Source organism: Netta rufina (genome assembly GCF_964035555.1).
Source record: "Netta rufina genome assembly, chromosome: Z".
NCBI classification, from domain to species: domain Eukaryota; kingdom Metazoa; phylum Chordata; class Aves; order Anseriformes; family Anatidae; genus Netta; species Netta rufina.
The window spans coordinates 57,159,577-57,176,618 of record NC_140126.1 but is presented as its reverse complement, the minus strand read 5'-3'; the positions used below and the strand labels follow the sequence as shown (position 1 = coordinate 57,176,618).

The window sequence follows — 17,042 nt, the reverse complement described above, 5'->3', positions numbered from 1 at the left end:
CAAAGTGTGCCATCACCTAGGGAAAAGCTGGATGCATGTACTTTATATTTCAACCTCACTCAATTAGCAAATCTTTTTGTACGAGTTCAAAGAGTTTTAAGAAATGGAAATGGGAAAAAAAATCAAGTACAGTACATTCATTAGCATGTATCCATAACTTGTAAAGACAGTATCTTATCTCTTCTTTCTTGTGTTAAGCTAAATTACATTTTATTTAGAAAACCTACCATGTGAGTGACATCTTTGAATCTTTTATTTTAATTTCATCAGGAAATGTAGCTACTGAATATTTGAATATTTTATCAGTGACTATTTTTGGTAGCCAATATATTTTTGAAAGCAAATTGTGCGAGGCCTAACTTAAAATAAAAACAAAGCAAAAGAGGAATGTTGAGCATGTAAGGGCTTTAGGTAACTATCATCATTAAAAAGTTTAACAAACACAAACGACATTGTTGTACATCAGATTCTTTTTGCAATTTCTGTAATACATCAATAACATTATGAAATCCCCATGCTATCAAAGTGATAACAAAGAAGTGTAAACGGCCATACATACTGATTCTTGATAGTTTCTCAGTTCCTATCGATCACATTCAAAAAAAAAAGACTAAGACAGCTGAAGAGCCTGATCCTAATTTCACAAGCTGATCCATGCACATGGCTTGTAACTTCAGACACAGGAGCTCTAAGTGGATGCAAGATCTGTGCTGGTGGATCATTTTGCGGGAGGGGCCCTTTGTCAGGAAAATCTGAACTAACTGCGCTGACAAGTGAGACGGGTTACTCATGAGGTTAAACTATCTAGGAAGCAGCCAGATTACACTACTGTCTCCCAGACCTTGTATAAGAGTGTTTCCCCAGAGCAAAATCATTATGTTGTGGAATAGCTTCCTTCAAGCATTTAAAACTTTTGTAATTGCAGATTATTCCCTTAGGCCCTATAAAAACGTTTTCTAGCTGCACAGTTTAGAAATACATGAGTAAATACAATGGCATTCAAAAAATTTGCATTTACTCTAATCCCCTATTCTTCTGTCATTTCGTTTGGCTAACAGTTTACTAGAGAATGAGATAGCAGAAGTCTGAGTAATTTTGGTTGTCATTAAAATGCTGTATATAAACAGGAAAAGTCAGAGTAAGGCATTCTCAAAACAAGCTTGAGGAATGTACATTTTCATGCCCAGTCGAACTAACATTTCAATTTCTTCCCAGAAGTAGTGGAATGTTTCTTGCATATAAATCCCCAAACACTTTCTTTTTTTTTTTTTTTTTTTTTTTTTTTTTTTCTTTTTTCATTATTTTTTAACTTTACAGGTAAAAAGCATTATTTCATACATTATTTTTAAAAGCTATTTGTTTGGTATTTCCTTCCATTTTGTCTACTGCAGGACTATGAATCTGAAAGGAAGCAGTTCAAAGAAAGTCATGACATACAGAAGACACCTACTTCCGTAAAACTGAATTAAATAGTATTTGTTTCAAACGCCATCTAGAAACACTGTATAGATGTATATGGAGTATACGCATTATGGTAGGTAGTTATTCATTCCCATGTTTTTTTACCTGCCAGTATTACTGCAAAGAACACTGTTTCCATGACATGCCTTATGGAACAGTTTACTATTTTCATAAGCAGTCACATGCATTGAAGGTAGAATCACCAGCCAGTGCGTTTGGCACCCCAAAGCAGAACCAGAGAGGTCAAGCTTACAAATCTCTCTTGCTGAATGACAAGTTAGCTGGTGTATGAAATGACAGATTTCAGCTGAAGCAAGGAAGCACATTGACCTAAGACATTTCTTCTGGAGCTGCTTCTGCTTCCTGAGTGGGTTTCTCTTCAGGTTTGCCATCGTGGACAGGAGATGGGTTACGGCTGGGCTTGTTGCTGTCATGAGTGCTATGACTGCTGGCGCTGCCAAGGCGAGTCGATGCCACAACTGCTTTTACTGCAGCCTGAGAAAGAGAGGATCAAACAATCATTCCTTAAAGGACACAGCCTGCCAGCACTACAGCCTTAGCATCACTGTGCTGGGGAACATTATGGTGCTTGCTGTTCATGGTAATGTCATCCAGATACCTGCATGAGCTCAGTCAGATTTAGAAGGGCATTTGAAATACTGGACTGAGGTTTAAAAGAGCTGCTTTCATAAGGTTACAAAGTTCACCAACGTGAACAGGAATTTTATTTCATCTGCACATGTGGCATTATTTTTAAAAACTTCAGACCTGCTGCTCTGAAGTTAGATGGCAAAAACAGAGTTCTTTTCCATCTTACCAATAAATGAATTACCATTGATTACTCAAGGGAAACAATATTTATCACTACTGTATATGCCAAGCACACCAGTGGATGGCATATGGGCAACTGTCCATAGGGCTATATATACACATATGCACACATATATAGGTATACACACCTATATATATTTACAGACACATATACAAAGAAGTAAATTTTTGGGACAGGCTCTCATAGCGTATAAAATGTCAAAAACATCAAAAAGGGAGGACGCATATAAAGGCAGTTTTCTTAGCCCTTGCCTTTATTACCAGAAAAACAAAAACAAAAACAAACCAAAACAAAACCAAACAAAAAACATAGAAAGAAAGAAGAAATACTATCTTTGTGTATGACAACTCTAGCTCTTGTTGACCTAGGTGGCTGTTTGCATAAGCATCACGAACGTGGGTCTGCAGGAAGGGATGAGAAGGTTTATATGTATTTGTGGATGGTTTTGTAGAGGTGACCATGTGAAAAAAAAATAAAGAACAAACAAACAAACAAAACAACAACAACCATTCAAACAGACAAAAAAAGATACTAATGAAAAAACAGGTTATATAAGAGTTGGCGTCAGTGAAGAATCATCATCAGAATATGAAGTCAAAATGAGTGAATAAAAGTGGCAAGAATTTTGAAGGTGGGAGTCTAGACCTCTTAAAGGAAAATCACAGGTATCTATATTAAATGGCGAGAGCATTTCAGAAAACAGGTTACAAACAGAACAAGCCTCTTGATATTTGAATGCATAAAGATACTTTTAATGTCCTTTACTCTCACTAGGCATGTAAATATTTATGAAAAAAATCAACAAATCCATTAAAAAAATATAATCACTGAGAGCTTTAGAATTATTATGTAACATATTCCTTTATTTAAAGAAAAGTCTGTAACTGGTCTTGTATGCTGGGACAGAGAGTGTAATTTTATATTATTCTTATAATATTAACAAAACAAATAGTTTTTATTCACTGCCTGTTTTTCTTCTTCGTTCTTGTTTTCATGAACAAGAATTAATTATCTACAAATTTACGGGTTGTTTTATATGCATGTAGGTATAAAACTAAAACTGTACAATAACTGCAAACTTTAATAAATTACTTTTAATTAATAATTACAGAATCGGTCATTTAGCCTTTGATGGAAAAGCAATGAAGAAATAAATTCATAAAAAGCAACAGCTTTTAAACACAGAGGTACAAATTTGTTGACTAAATTGGTCTAAATAAACTGAACATCGAAAAATCAAGCTAGTGGTCAAAGTTGTAAGACTATAGAGAGAATTAAGACCAAAACATGCAAAAAGGGCACATGGTTCTTTGTGACCTCCTGGGCAGGGAATGTAACAGTTCATTCAGAAATAATGAATTTTATGACTTTGTTCAGTGCTCTTAAATCATTTTGATGTAACAATGTTATACAGCTTCTTCAATGAATGCACAGCAATACTGCTGTAAGGTTACAGAAATCTTTTGGAAGGGAGCAATGTTAATAGACACGCTTAGCCAGTTCTGCAGGGGCAAAGCATCACTGAATTGTATCTACCACATCCAAGAACTTCATAAATGACAAAACTTTTTTCTTTGCTCTGTAGCAATTCTCTGTCACAGTTCCCTAATAACACTGAAAAAAATAATCAAAAACAAAATTAAGGGTAATTTCTTCATGAATTTCGTTTTGCATGATATTGTAAAGTTCGTAGTCAAGATGCTTTTAACTCTTGTTCCCCAGGGCTACAAAGGCAGTTTCCCAAGTAGCTCTTGGGAATGATTTCCCTGCTGAAGTAGCCCTGGAAGTTTCTTCTAAGCAGACACAAATCTTGAACAACTGAAGAAGGGACTAGGGAAAAAGGAATTTTCCTGACATTATACCAGTTAGGTGCCCAGTCACCTGCAATTTGCACCTTATTTTTTTTTTCCCTTCTTCCTACCAAGGCAGATAAATAGATTAGATTGTAAAAGAGCAATGTGGTGACACAAAATCTAATGGAATTCTCACTGCAGGTCCTGCCTGCAGTCTTGCCTTACGACACTTAATTTCCAGATAAATAATTCCACATTTGTTCTCAGAGGTACTTGCAAACACATATTTTGGGCCTATTAATCACAGCCCAAGATGTCGAAAATGCTGGCTCTAATCATACAGCGGGATGGCTTACGTTCCTGTTTCATATTGATAAGTATTTCTATATTATCTCTCTATATTTGTATTTCTATGTTATATATATGTATGTTTCTACTGTAGGTATCAAAAGCTTCTGCAGTAGGCTAAATATTTTCCAGATTTATGGATATACATCTTCTTAAGAAAGTACTCGGAATTTTGTTCTTTCTGGTCAGCACTCCAAGGGTGCAGCAAACAGCACTAAGCAGGATGTATATACATGCATGCATGTATGTAGGAAGGAAGGAAGGGAGAGATTTTGGGAAATCTGTGTACATTCTCAGCAGTTCCGTCTGTGCAGAGTTTTCAGTCAACCTCATATTTTTTTGTCTCTTTGCAGACACTGATGAAATCATTTTCAAGTTTTCCACCTACGTCAGTTATCTTAAATAAAAAGCTTCCATACCACCACATGGACATTGTTCTGGAAAGTCTGCAAGGCCCCTGTAAGCTATGGATTTTACTGCACACTTTCACAGCCAAAACAGAAACTATGTCCAGAGACTTGCCTTAAGTTTACGCCGGGCATTGAATTCTTGAAGTTTCTTTTGTGCATTGTCCATATGTGCAAAATTTGCTGCCTTTCCTGTCACCCATGGGTGCTGCAAAGCCTGTAGAGTTGTGAGGCGTTTCTTGGGGTCTAAAACAATTAACTTTTTAACCTGCATCACAAAGATAAAATGCACAAGACTGTTAACCTTATTCCATGTGCAGAATTGGACCATGCAGTCATATCAAAAATCAAGTGTTTCATTCAGTCACTGCATAACCTTGTGTAAACGTGAAGTGGAAAGTACTGTGTAAGTATTTCTCTCTTAGTCCACTCTGAAACTAATGCTACCTATGCCACTGTTTTTGCTGTTGTGATAAGGAGAATTGCACCTCTCTGAACAAAAGAGTGGGAAATTTTGGAAACACAGCACTGCAGACATACCCCTGGATCCAATTTACTCTATCCAGTATTTTATTGGATAAACAAATACAGCACAAATAGGCCTTACATTTATATACCTACTGAGAAAGTGTGAGAAAGTGTTTAAATAGACAGAAAAAAGCTGTCAGCAAAATGAGGGGGGAGGGGGGGGGGATGACACATCACTTTTTATCATCTTTTTATATTCCTCTTCTGAAGTTCTGACAGTTCTGACTTGAGAACTGCACAGGAAACAGGGTCTGTTTCTACATTCTCTGAAGGTGGATGCCCTGGAAAACCAGAACAATTAAACATCTCAAGAGTGAGAGAGAAAGCCAGGCATAGATGAATGAAGTTTTGATCACCAACAATCTGTGGCTTTGTTCACAGATGGACTTCAATATCCATGGTTTTGAGTGCTTAGTAACTTGTAAAATTACAGCAGTGGGCTACCAGGGGATATTTTACAGCACCATAATTAAACAGTGATAAGAAGAAAAGCAAGGAGCCACATAAGCAATTAATTAACCACTTGTTCTTCCCCTCACCCCACCCTAAAATGCATTCTCTTTTCCAGTGTAAGTGAAACTAATAAAATATGTATTAGCAAAGGTATTGCACTCTTGTTTTTGTTTTACTTACTAAATCCTTGGCATTCAGAGACACATCATCCCACCAGGGGGACACAAAGTCATATTCACAGTTCAGGATTCTCTTAAACATGTACTGATCTCCCCTTTCATCATAAAACGGTTCAAAGCCACAGAGTCTGCAAGGATAAAAGAAAGAGAAGTTCATCAAGCATTACTTGGCATCAGTTCCTGGTACTTCATGGTCTGTATGCTGCTTTGGAAAACAGACCTGGATGTGCACATGAACTTTGCACACAACTTCTACGACAGAGCAAACCAAAGTGTGGTTGTAATAACTCACGAATACTGGTAATGGCTGGTCAAAGTGATTATTTTCCATTGTCACATACCTGTAATTGGAATTATTAATACAGGAGCGTAACGCAACGGCAGCCATAAAATGTCAGACCATTCATTAAGTATTCCAGCCTCTGACTAGCTAAAATCAGACATCTAGGGAGGAGCAGAAAAAACTGTGATTCATGGCTCTCAGACTTCTTTAGCTGAAATGGATGTGTTTGTACCAAATACACTTCCTTGGTTCTTTCATCTGATCTTTTCCCCTTACTTTCTGAACTGCTGTAAAGTTGCTGCACCCACATCTTGCAGACAGGTGCACCAGGTCCAGCTGCACACCCTGGTGGGAGTTTGCTTCTGGAGCTTTCATTCAGCAAGCCCTGTGATTGTTCTGGAGGAAAACTGCAAACAGCTGATCATGACAATTAGTCATTGCTCAGCCTGAAGCCTTTGCTCTTTCCTGCCCTCTTCCGTAGATATTCTCCAGCTCTGAGTCTTTTTGAAGTGGGTGCAAATGCTAGTCAGCATGGCCACACTGTGGCCTTGCATATTAAAAAACTTTTGATGAATGCTTTTGATTTTAATCTCCGTTACTTTCCTAGCAACTCCTGACCTTAGACCAGCTTGTTTGGAATGTTTACAAGCAGAGAGTTAACACGTTCAGAGAGCAATTATCAGAATCCCTCTATGTGCTCCCTGAGAAAACAGAATTAGCCTTCATTTTGCCTGTGAAGTTAGAAGCTTTTCTATGTCAAGTCAGCACTGTTTTTTGATTATGTTCATTGCTGTACGTTCTTTCATCCTATCACCTAGGCACTCAGTAACACAAAATCCTTTAGCAGCTTTTCATCAGCAGCTTTCATCTTTACCTGGGTAACCTAAGTATTATCAGGAAGTTTGGTAACCTCACTAATGAATGTATTTATGAATATATAGAATAATACAGATCCTGACAGATCCACATTGCTGACCCTGGGGAAGGCAAACTAATAGAAGTGGTTCTACTTATATAATGTCATTTTTGCACTTCATTGCACTTTAATCATGTTTGCACACATAATCTGGTGTTTTAAAGTGCATTTCTTAATCAACCAGTGTTTTCTGAGCTACAAAAAAGCTATATCTTCTACTAGCCTATCTTCTACTCTGTCTCCAGAAAATGCAACAAGCAACATGAGGATGATAGCAAACTGAAAAGAACAAGATGACAACAAATCTAGTAAATGTAACCTTGCATGTTAACTTCTTGTATTTTAAAGTCAGTCAGTGTGCTTACATTCCTGAAAAAGGAGACAGCTGTTCAAGCAACAAATGTTTTTTAGAGAGTGGTATGCAGCCTGAACAGCTGCATCACTGGACTGCTGCAGAGGAAAAATCCTGCCCTGTGAGCACATTCCAGGTGTACTATTTATCTCCAAGTCTGGCAAAGATGGATTATAATATGAGGATCTAGCCTACAAATACTGTACTTTGGTAGGTAAAAGCCAGTCATGGTTACCCTGCCCGTTTCCCCCCATTTGACTCCTGGCACCGTTTGTGAGCTTGTTCCAGGTCAGTTCCTTTCCCCAGGGAGCACCTCTGATGAGCCGAGTCCTTGGACCACAACTGTTTCAGCCAAAATTAGCCTCTGGTTACCAGGTAACTGATTACATGCAGTGAGACCATCCTTAAGGCTTGCTCTCACTGTGCTGGATGCCTTCTAAGTGATTCTCTATTTACACCTAAAAATATTTTCATCATTACTCACTACTATTAGCTACTGTTGTCTTACTAACAATCACTATAGATACACTTTCACCCTCCAAAAACTTCCATTTCAGAGGACAGATTTTTCACTACATGTCCTGTTAGATCAGTAAAACTATAGGTGCAATTTCAAATTAGATAAATGTTAAAACCCAGCATGGCTGCTCTTGATTTCATTTAAAATGGCATTATGTTGATTCATTTTAAATCATTTACTAACTAAATAAAAAAAATTCAATGTAGTCAGGTTAAAAATTAGTTATACACTACCAGACAGTGCTTTTTGCACTTTTAAATCCATTGTTAAAAAATACTTTTAATTAAATCCATGCAATTTTGACTACAGATGAAACCTACATATTTGTTGACTGCTATCTGCTTCTTGAATGAGCAGTAGTATTTCTAACCTGTTGCAAGAATACAAAAGGACTGCTCCTCTACGTTATTAAAAGTGTGGCTTCCCTGGAGTTATGACAGTTAACATCAGGAATTATTTTTTCTGTCAAGTATGTGTCAAAGTTTTTTAGTCACCTGGTAAGTCAGCTTTGTATTAGTGAGAAGACAGAGTTTTATATGCACATCTTCTGTAGCATGATAGTTAACTCTTACATATGTTCTGTTGGGAGGGGAGGCATATTCAACAAGACATTTTTGGATTGAACATATCTGCATCCCATCTGCTGGAATATGAGGATGGGACATGCAACATTGTCTTTTAGGCTGCAGGATTAATGAATTAGTTACTGTTCAGGTGCCAGCCTGTCTGGTCTCAGCTTCTAACCTATTAGAAAAGTTGACCTGAAAATCTTTGCATTCACTGGCTAAATGGAAGAGACAGGTGCAACAGACTGGTACCCTTTTTTTTGTCTGGCTTGTTCCTGAAGGTCAAATGGGATTTCAGTGGTGCAGGATGAGGAGAAGACCAGGAAGAGGAAGCACAGCAGGAGCTCACATGCTTGTTTACACCAGTGCAGAGGTTTAATGTGGCTTGGGAGCATGTCCTGAACAACTGGAAGATTTAGAAAGGCTGCACATAGCAAATACCACTTCATATATTAAAATAGGAATTTGCTCTATGTTCTCAGTTGGTGCTTGACTACACTTGAAAGCAAATTCTGCTTAAAGAAAGCTCTCAACTTCAAGCAGAAAAGCCATTCATCAATTGCTCAATAGGTAGGCAAGCCTATGCCTTAATTCATGCATCCTTGTAAAGGGACAACAAAAGGCACCTCTCCTAATCTCAGTGACAGCCCTGTGGCAAACCTCAAATCTCTCCATCTCTCTCGTGTGGGCACTAGAGCTGATGAGAAATGATTGCCTGCACAAATGACCCACCCTCCTACCAAACTCAGCCTTGGAATTTTACACAAATGAACTATATGAGCTGAAATAAAAGTGTAAGTGGGATGGTACCCAAGCTGGCATTATCAGGACACTGGGTGTAAGAGCAGGCAATGTTTGAGATGTGATCTACAGACTTGAACCATGCCTTTAGACAAAGATTCACATTTTTAAAGGAACAGTTAAAACAATCACAACAAAACCATGACAAGAATGGAAAGCATGGCCTCCAAAAGTCATCATTATTAGAAACATGTATTTTCTGGCATACTGTAGGAATAATGAATCCAATTATTCCTACAGGGACACAAAAGGAGATCAATGAATTATTTGAAGCTGATGTACAGAAGATTTCTGGTATTCCCATCAAAGTGTTTATATACCATTGCAAGTACCTTTACTATAAACCCTAAAAAATATAATTGTGTCTTTCCAAAATATAGAAACAAAATATTTGTACTATTATGCACTGTACTTGCTGGACAGATAGTGAATTTTAGAAGGAGAAAAAAAAAAAGCCTAAATATAGAAAACATTCTGTATTTTTAATGTATATCTGCAAAATTCTGCTTTCTTTCTACTAAAGGCACCCCACAAGTATCATATACAACAAGCCAGTTTAGCATCCATGTTGGCAAGGGAATAAATGAAGTTATTTATTCTCCCATAAAGAGAAGTGTCAGTACAATGGACACAATTTTCCCTTCTCAAAACTCTTTCTTTGAAAGATTCCATTGATGCCATAAAATAATTGCAGTGCTTGCCAACTGAATTAGGACTAGCCATATTAAAATGCAGCAGTAAGTGCTTATCTTTAGACACAACTCTTTGAAAATTTTGGTCTACAGCTGAAATTTCATCTCTTTACGTATGGTCTGCATTGCTCACAGCCCTTTATCAGCTGAATCTCTGGATATTTTGTAAGAGGTGGAACACTTCTTTTTCATCATTAATCAGTTTACCAATCAGACTGAAATCATTTTACCAATCAGACTGATCTGAAGACAAGGTCCAGGGCTGTCTCCTGCCTCCTGGCTATGGTGGGGCTGAGCCTTAGACTGCAGAACTGAGTCTGCAGCCAAAAGCTGCTGCAGCATACGTGGCTGACACAGAGGAACATGTCTTCGGCAATATTCAGAGGCACTGCAAAACTATTGCATTCACCTTAGCTTCTCTTTGCCCAGTCTGAAGTTGAGATGTTACTTAGAATAATGGTACATTTTGTAGTTTCTGTGAAAGAGGAAAGAATGTACAACACTTACTGACTTTTTTTTTTCTTTGCTTTCGTCATCTTCACTGCAGTTCATTCACATTAACAGCATGGTTCTGCACAAACCTTGCTGCTATTCATGATGAAGTGTTATATTCATCAAATACATCACCTGTATATTTTGCCACACTCCTTTAGCTTTTAACTTCCTTAAACAACATTAGGAACATCACAAGTCAAGTTCAGCATCTTTTTTTTTTTTTGCAATAGCATATTCCATATATAATGACATAAAAAAATGCAGTTGCTGTATTTTAAACCAAAGGAACCAGCTACATACCACCCCACAGCACTGCCTGCACTTACAGGATGTAGGTGATAATCCCCAGAGACCACATGTCCACCTCAGGGCCATAGGCACATCCTCGTAGTATCTCTGGTGCTGCAGACGGTAAAAGTGTTGTCAACAAGATGAAACTTGAATGCAGAAATAACAGTCAAAAAAGTCAACATAAACTATGTGCATGCTTACAGGAATCTTTGAAAGAGATCGTCCTTATGATTATGATTAACATGATAATTTTTAGGGCCTGCTCCTTAAAGCCCTTAATTAGACAAGTGATTCCTTCCACTGAGTATAAAGCAACAGAAGTGATGTCCAAGCATGGGAAGAATAAAGTGCAAAGTGACACAGTGAGGTAAAATTTGGTGTCAGATGGCTTTTTAGGTTAGATTTGCACAAGTAAAAGGGATAGCCACATCAGCACTGGAGATGCAGTGTGGCAAAGGAGGTGGCATTCCAACTTTGGTATTTGGTTTACTTTGTAGTTTATTGGGGCTTTATTTTTGGTATTTTAATTGTATGAATATATCTAATGCTGATGTGTAACATGGTAGGCATATTTTATTCCAACCCACCATTCTGACCACATATGGATTTTCCTTTTTTTTCCTCCCACAGCCTACCCCTTCCTTCCCCAGTCCTTCATTTTTTTTAATTTGTTTTTTCTTAACTGTAGTCCTATGCTTTAGTTTGGTTTGTAAACTCCACTACATTACAAGGAAATTGAGGACTACATCCCTCTGTCTGCAGCTGAGGAACTGCAGGTCCTATTGCCTCAGAAATGTGTCTTTTCTTAGCTCCCAGCTCCTCAGCTAGCTGAGGAAAAACAAGACACGTTTAGGCAATTGCTGCTTCTGCAGGGCAAAGAAGGTGGAAAGAAATGGTGCTCTTGGGGGACTCTAGCTCTAAAATGGTAGAGTCAACCTTTGTCTGAGTAGCTTGACAATCAGACCTTGAGGAAAGCTGAGCAGCCTGGCTCACCCTGCAGGCAGTAGCTGCTGCTGCCATGTGTGACCAAAAATGTGCACTTCTGCACACTGATACTGTGATGTGCCCACCCTGAGCACCTCATGTCCCCAGGCTGTCAGCTCCAAGCAGCCTCCAGAGAGGCCTCTGACCCAGGCCAGCCTCCCTGGGCTATGTGCCTGAGTGGCAGGATGCGAATGTCAGAGGAGATCCACAGAGGAAATGGAATTGCCAGCACTTGACACTGGGGGAACCAAGACTCTTCCCTCCCTTACCTTTTGGACACAGAAAAGACATAGCCAACTAGTGTTGGAAAAAATAATCAAAGTAATCAAAATGATACTGCTGAGCAATTCTTCCAAGTGTCTGCAGATCTTATTGACAGCAAACATTATATCTGTGTGCTGCAACATCCCTGTGGAGTGAGGTTCCCCAGAACAAGACATTAGCCGGAGCACACATGACTCCCTAAGGGCCTCCAGGCAGCTGGCTCAGACTTCAACCTACCTGAAAGATCTATCATACTAGGAACATACTAAGCATTTTTACAAGTCATTAATATAGGAGGCAAAGGACATTAATAGACAAGTTTTGCCATATAGTACTTTCACACCTGGGAAACTTTCCCTGCCTCTTCATTCTTCTGTCAGGTCAGATGGTGAGCTGGTGAGTTTTTGAGGAGGGATACCAGGTCCCAATGGGTCTGAATTCAGATCAACCTGTAGCTAACAGAACAGCCTAGAGGCAAGGCAACCAATGATCTTAGAGAAAGACATGCAGATTGTCCAAGAAAAGAGGTGTCACTCAGTGTTCCCTTTGTCACATTTGCTAATGCCAGATGACGTGCTATGAACTAGACAGGACGTTTTTTCTTTTTGATGGCTGATATGTTTCTTCTAAAGCAAACAACATTTTTTGGGGTGACTTCTTGCTTCAGATAAGAGCAGAAGAAGCTTTTAGCCCTTTTTTCCACTTTCCTCCTCTTTCCACCGTAAAATGGCCACAAAGACACCAACACCCTCACTTCATCCATCCATCCATCCATCCATCCATCCATCCATCCATCCATCCATCCATCCATCCATCCATCCATCCATCCATCCATCCAGGTCTGCCTTGATGTCTAGACTGTGATTACACAGTTGTATGATTGTTTGTGTACTTTCAAAAGTTTGCTTTTGGCAAATGAATTGCACTGAGGTGTTGTTAATTTAGATGTTGGCTGTAACAGACTGATCATGAATCACCGCACTGCATTGCCTTGTTTTCCTGTGCTACTGTAAGCAATCACCTATGCCTCTCTTGTTAAGTTCATTCAAAGAACAATGTCTCAACAGGCTAAGTTCCTTGTTACCATCTTTCTTTCAGTCTTCTGCATCCCTTTGCTTGTTGCAGGGACTATGGACTGCTAAGTCTTGATGCCAAAGTATCCTCACTCCAACTGTATGTTTTCCTTGCTGTGTCCTTCCTGGAGAAGTTGCTGATAGTAGGGTGGGCAGGATGTGGGAGTTGGCAGCCTGTGGCTATCAATTATTCATAGTTTAATTTGGCGTTTCAACAGTATCACACCTGGGTTTCCTCCATTTGTGGAAAGTAATGCTTTATTACTACCTTCCAAGCACCAGGAATTCTGCAGGGTTGATTAACTCAGGTCACGAAGCAATGATTGCAGGTCTGTGTCTGCAGGCACAAAGCTCCTTTCACCACTCCTCAACACAGTCATTCAGCCTCAACCCTCACACCAACCATCACTACTCTGAGGGCTCTTATGTGTGAAAAAGCCTTATCATAATATTTTAATAGTATATAAAAATAGGCATAATAAGGGCTAAATGTTATCTATAATTTTATGGCATTTGTAACATAACAGCCATGAGAGAAGACAAGACCATTAATAGTCAATATTCAAAGTACAGTCTGATGAAGCTAAGCAGATAGGAACCCAGTGCTACTCCAAATCATTCTTGGCACCTGTGTGTGCTAGACTGAGAAAGATATACAAGCTAATGGACATGTCACCTGAACTGCACTATCAGCTGGGCTATAAGCTCAATAATCTTATCGTCTTCTCCCATGTTCTCTTTCCTTTGCTTCTACAGTTAAAAAGGCAAATGTCAAATTTATAGTTTCCATGTGGCTTGGCTCAGCTCTGTCCAACACTACCTGAGAGGCTTACAGCCCAGCACACTGCTAGGAAGTTGCAACCTCTCATATGAGCCCGTTCAGGGCCAGAAGTACATGAAGGACACCAGAAATACATTTCTCCACAGGATTACAGTGGCTGCTGGGGGTGAGCATCCACCATGCCAAGCCTAGGAAGCTTGCCCCGGGGTAAACAAGATCACCAACTTCCTTGACCACCAGCTTCTTTCCTCACGCAGAAGTGCCTTGCAGTGAAAGGTGAGCAGACTGCAGAGGCAGCTGCAATCCTCTTTTACATGGGGCCTCCTTCTTTTGCATGTTCTGGCAGTGCAGGATCTAGTTCTGCTGCATTTGGTGGCCCCAAGAGTCCAGGCAAGCTTCTCCTCTCTTCTCCACCAGAAGTGCAGCTGTGCATAAAGATGCTGAACAGGGAGCCCAGCAGGGTGCACAGGATGCACTGCTGAAAGTTGCTGGACAGTCTGCAAGGCTCCTTTCAGCACCGATACTACACCTGTAGTCCTCTGTTATATGGGTCCCAATCCAGCATGGACCAGAATATTCCAAGTAAAGCGTGCATTTAAAACCATGTGTTTACTTAAATGCTTTGGATTTAGGGGGTTAAATTATGAGCATGCTATAAAGAATACTTTGATTTCCTCTGTGTTAAGAAAGTATTATTTTAAGATAAATTCACTATAGTTATTATTCAAATATTTGTAACTTCTATACATTTTTAAAGTTTTCCATTAAGCCTTCCAAGCCCCAAATTTCTGCTGATGCCTCTCCAGTATTATTTTAGTAATTTCAGTATTTTTATGATGTTTGGACTTATTGCCATGCAAATAATGGACTTGCACCAAAACATATGTTTTGATTAAGCTTAGTAGATTTGATTAAGGTGGACAATATGAATACCTCTCCTTTGAAGGCAGGCTGGAAAGAAAAAATGTAACATCCTCACATTAAATCCATCATCATGTAAATAACAAAGCAACATACCACAGTACCCTGGAGTTCCGCAAACTGTCTTCATGGTCACCTGATCTTCCACAATCTTGGAAAGTCCAAAATCAGCTGTTAAGATTTTTTATAAATGTTAGCATTTTCATTTCCTTGTAAAATCACTTTTCTCACATTGTATATGTAGTTAAATGAACAGTACTGTCATTTCCAGAGATGAGGGCCAATTTTAGGAATCTACCCAGACTGCAATCCAGAACTAAAATTTGTCTGTACAAATGGGTTTTCCTGGCTCCTGACTGACCCAAATTTAACTTGTGTATCCTGAAGACTGCATACACCCAATGCAATGAGATGCCTGAGGGCACAAAATCAGTGATACAGAAATGCATTTTAAAAAGCTGTACCTTTGTCTCACTTCAATTTTATCTAATTTGCTACTCACTGGTATGGTAGCAATGCTGGGCACAGGCTGGCCTCTGGGGAAGAAGAGGGAAGGTGAGCTGAGAATGGAGGTGAGGGCATCCCTAGTAGTGCTCCTCTTTGGGCAAATGCTATAGAAGCCCTTACACCACTCTGGCCACCACACCAAGGCTGCATTAAACTATTACATTATCAGAGCCTTTCCAGGAAAGATAAGAACGAGGACAGAATGTAAATCAGGATACTATGATCCGGAGATGCAAGACTTTCCTAGAAATGTGTATGAAAGTGCTTGCAAATAGTTCTTGGAAATCTGGATCCTTGAAACCCGTGATGAACATGGCAACACTTTCATTCCTTGCTTCCTTCACTTCCTCACTTCACATGCTCCCTGTCAAGGCAGCATGAGGTGGTATTTCTAAACTGATTGCAGTTCAGGAGCACAGCACACTTGGAGTATCACCTGCTGGGTGCATGGCAGAGCTCTGTTTCTTTAAGAAGAAGAGAGCAGAAGGCTCAGGGTTTTTGTTGTTTTTCTTTTAGTATGTACAAATCAGTCCTTTTCCTGCTTAACACATCTGAACTGACACAGCCCACTTTCCACCAGGGGGTACTTCACTGCTCCGTATGACCTAGCCCAGCAGCTGCCCATAGCTGAACACAACAGAGCACAACAGAACACAACACAACACAAAACAGTACAGCACAGCATAGTACAACACAACACCACACTACAGGCTTCTTCAGAGTTCCTCTTTGCTCCAACAAGAGCTGGGCATAACTAGCTTTGAAGGTCAGGCTCTAGGCAAGTGGCTGCTGCTCCTGAGGGTATTGGCTTAACACACCCCCGCTCAGGAGAGCCTGACCTCACCTCCATCTCCTCACCCCTCAATGAATCTTTTCCTTTAAAATACTAGTTTAACAGAACAGAGACAGAGAAGTACGTCTGTATGCTAATCTCATGATCCATCTTGTTCCTCCCACACTCTTTATCATCTGCCACTTTCTGTATGGTTTTAGCTGTAAATTTCCCAGGACAAGAGGCTAGCTTTGTGTTTGTTTTTAAAATACCATGCACAACCATGCTGCTGAGGAAGAAATATGCCGTGCATCTGAGTATTAGCGTTAGATTAGAATAAAGTAACAGTGAGAAGTATATATAGTTAACACATACTACTGGTACAAAGGAATTAGGGAAGCAACTATTTGATGGTGCTTACCTATTTTCAGTGGTGCATCTGGTGCTGGTGTTGCATAGAGTAGATTTTCTGGCTTCAAGTCACGGTGCACAATCCCATTTGCATGCAGGTACTATAAAGAGAGAATGTCAAAACATTTACCACAGTGTAAGATTACAGTCAAGTACGAGTTAACAACTTCCTAATAATATATAGCAGCAGTTCATTGACTGCTACCTATGTGACACAAAGTCAGCTAACTAACTTTCATCAGCTTTTTTATGCAAACTTGCTCAGCACAGAACCCTTAGATACATATTGAGATCTGGATAGGAAAATGAAAATTGGGAAGGCAAAGATGGCATCATGTCCATTTGAGAAGAAAAGCTTCTCAGAAAATGTTGCTGACCTTTTAATAGTGGTAACTCCTAGAAAGTAATCTAA

The 17,042-nt window shown here is 39.4% G+C and overlaps 1 protein-coding gene across 1 annotated transcript in view; it reads right to left on the bottom strand.

The window, feature by feature from the left end:
- Positions 1–1,791: 1,791 nt before the first annotated feature.
- CAMK4 (calcium/calmodulin dependent protein kinase IV) overlaps positions 1,792–17,042 on the bottom strand; it is a gene marked incomplete at both ends in the record, with an annotated part of 157,510 nt that continues 142,259 nt past the window's right edge. Inside the window, 6 exons of the mRNA XM_084305542.1 lie at positions 1,792–1,956; positions 4,957–5,109; positions 6,003–6,129; positions 10,953–11,028; positions 15,037–15,111; positions 16,641–16,731. Of these exons, the coding sequence (XP_084161668.1) occupies positions 1,792–1,956; positions 4,957–5,109; positions 6,003–6,129; positions 10,953–11,028; positions 15,037–15,111; positions 16,641–16,731 (687 nt within the window). The remainder of the gene's footprint in view (positions 1,957–4,956; positions 5,110–6,002; positions 6,130–10,952; positions 11,029–15,036; positions 15,112–16,640; positions 16,732–17,042) is intronic.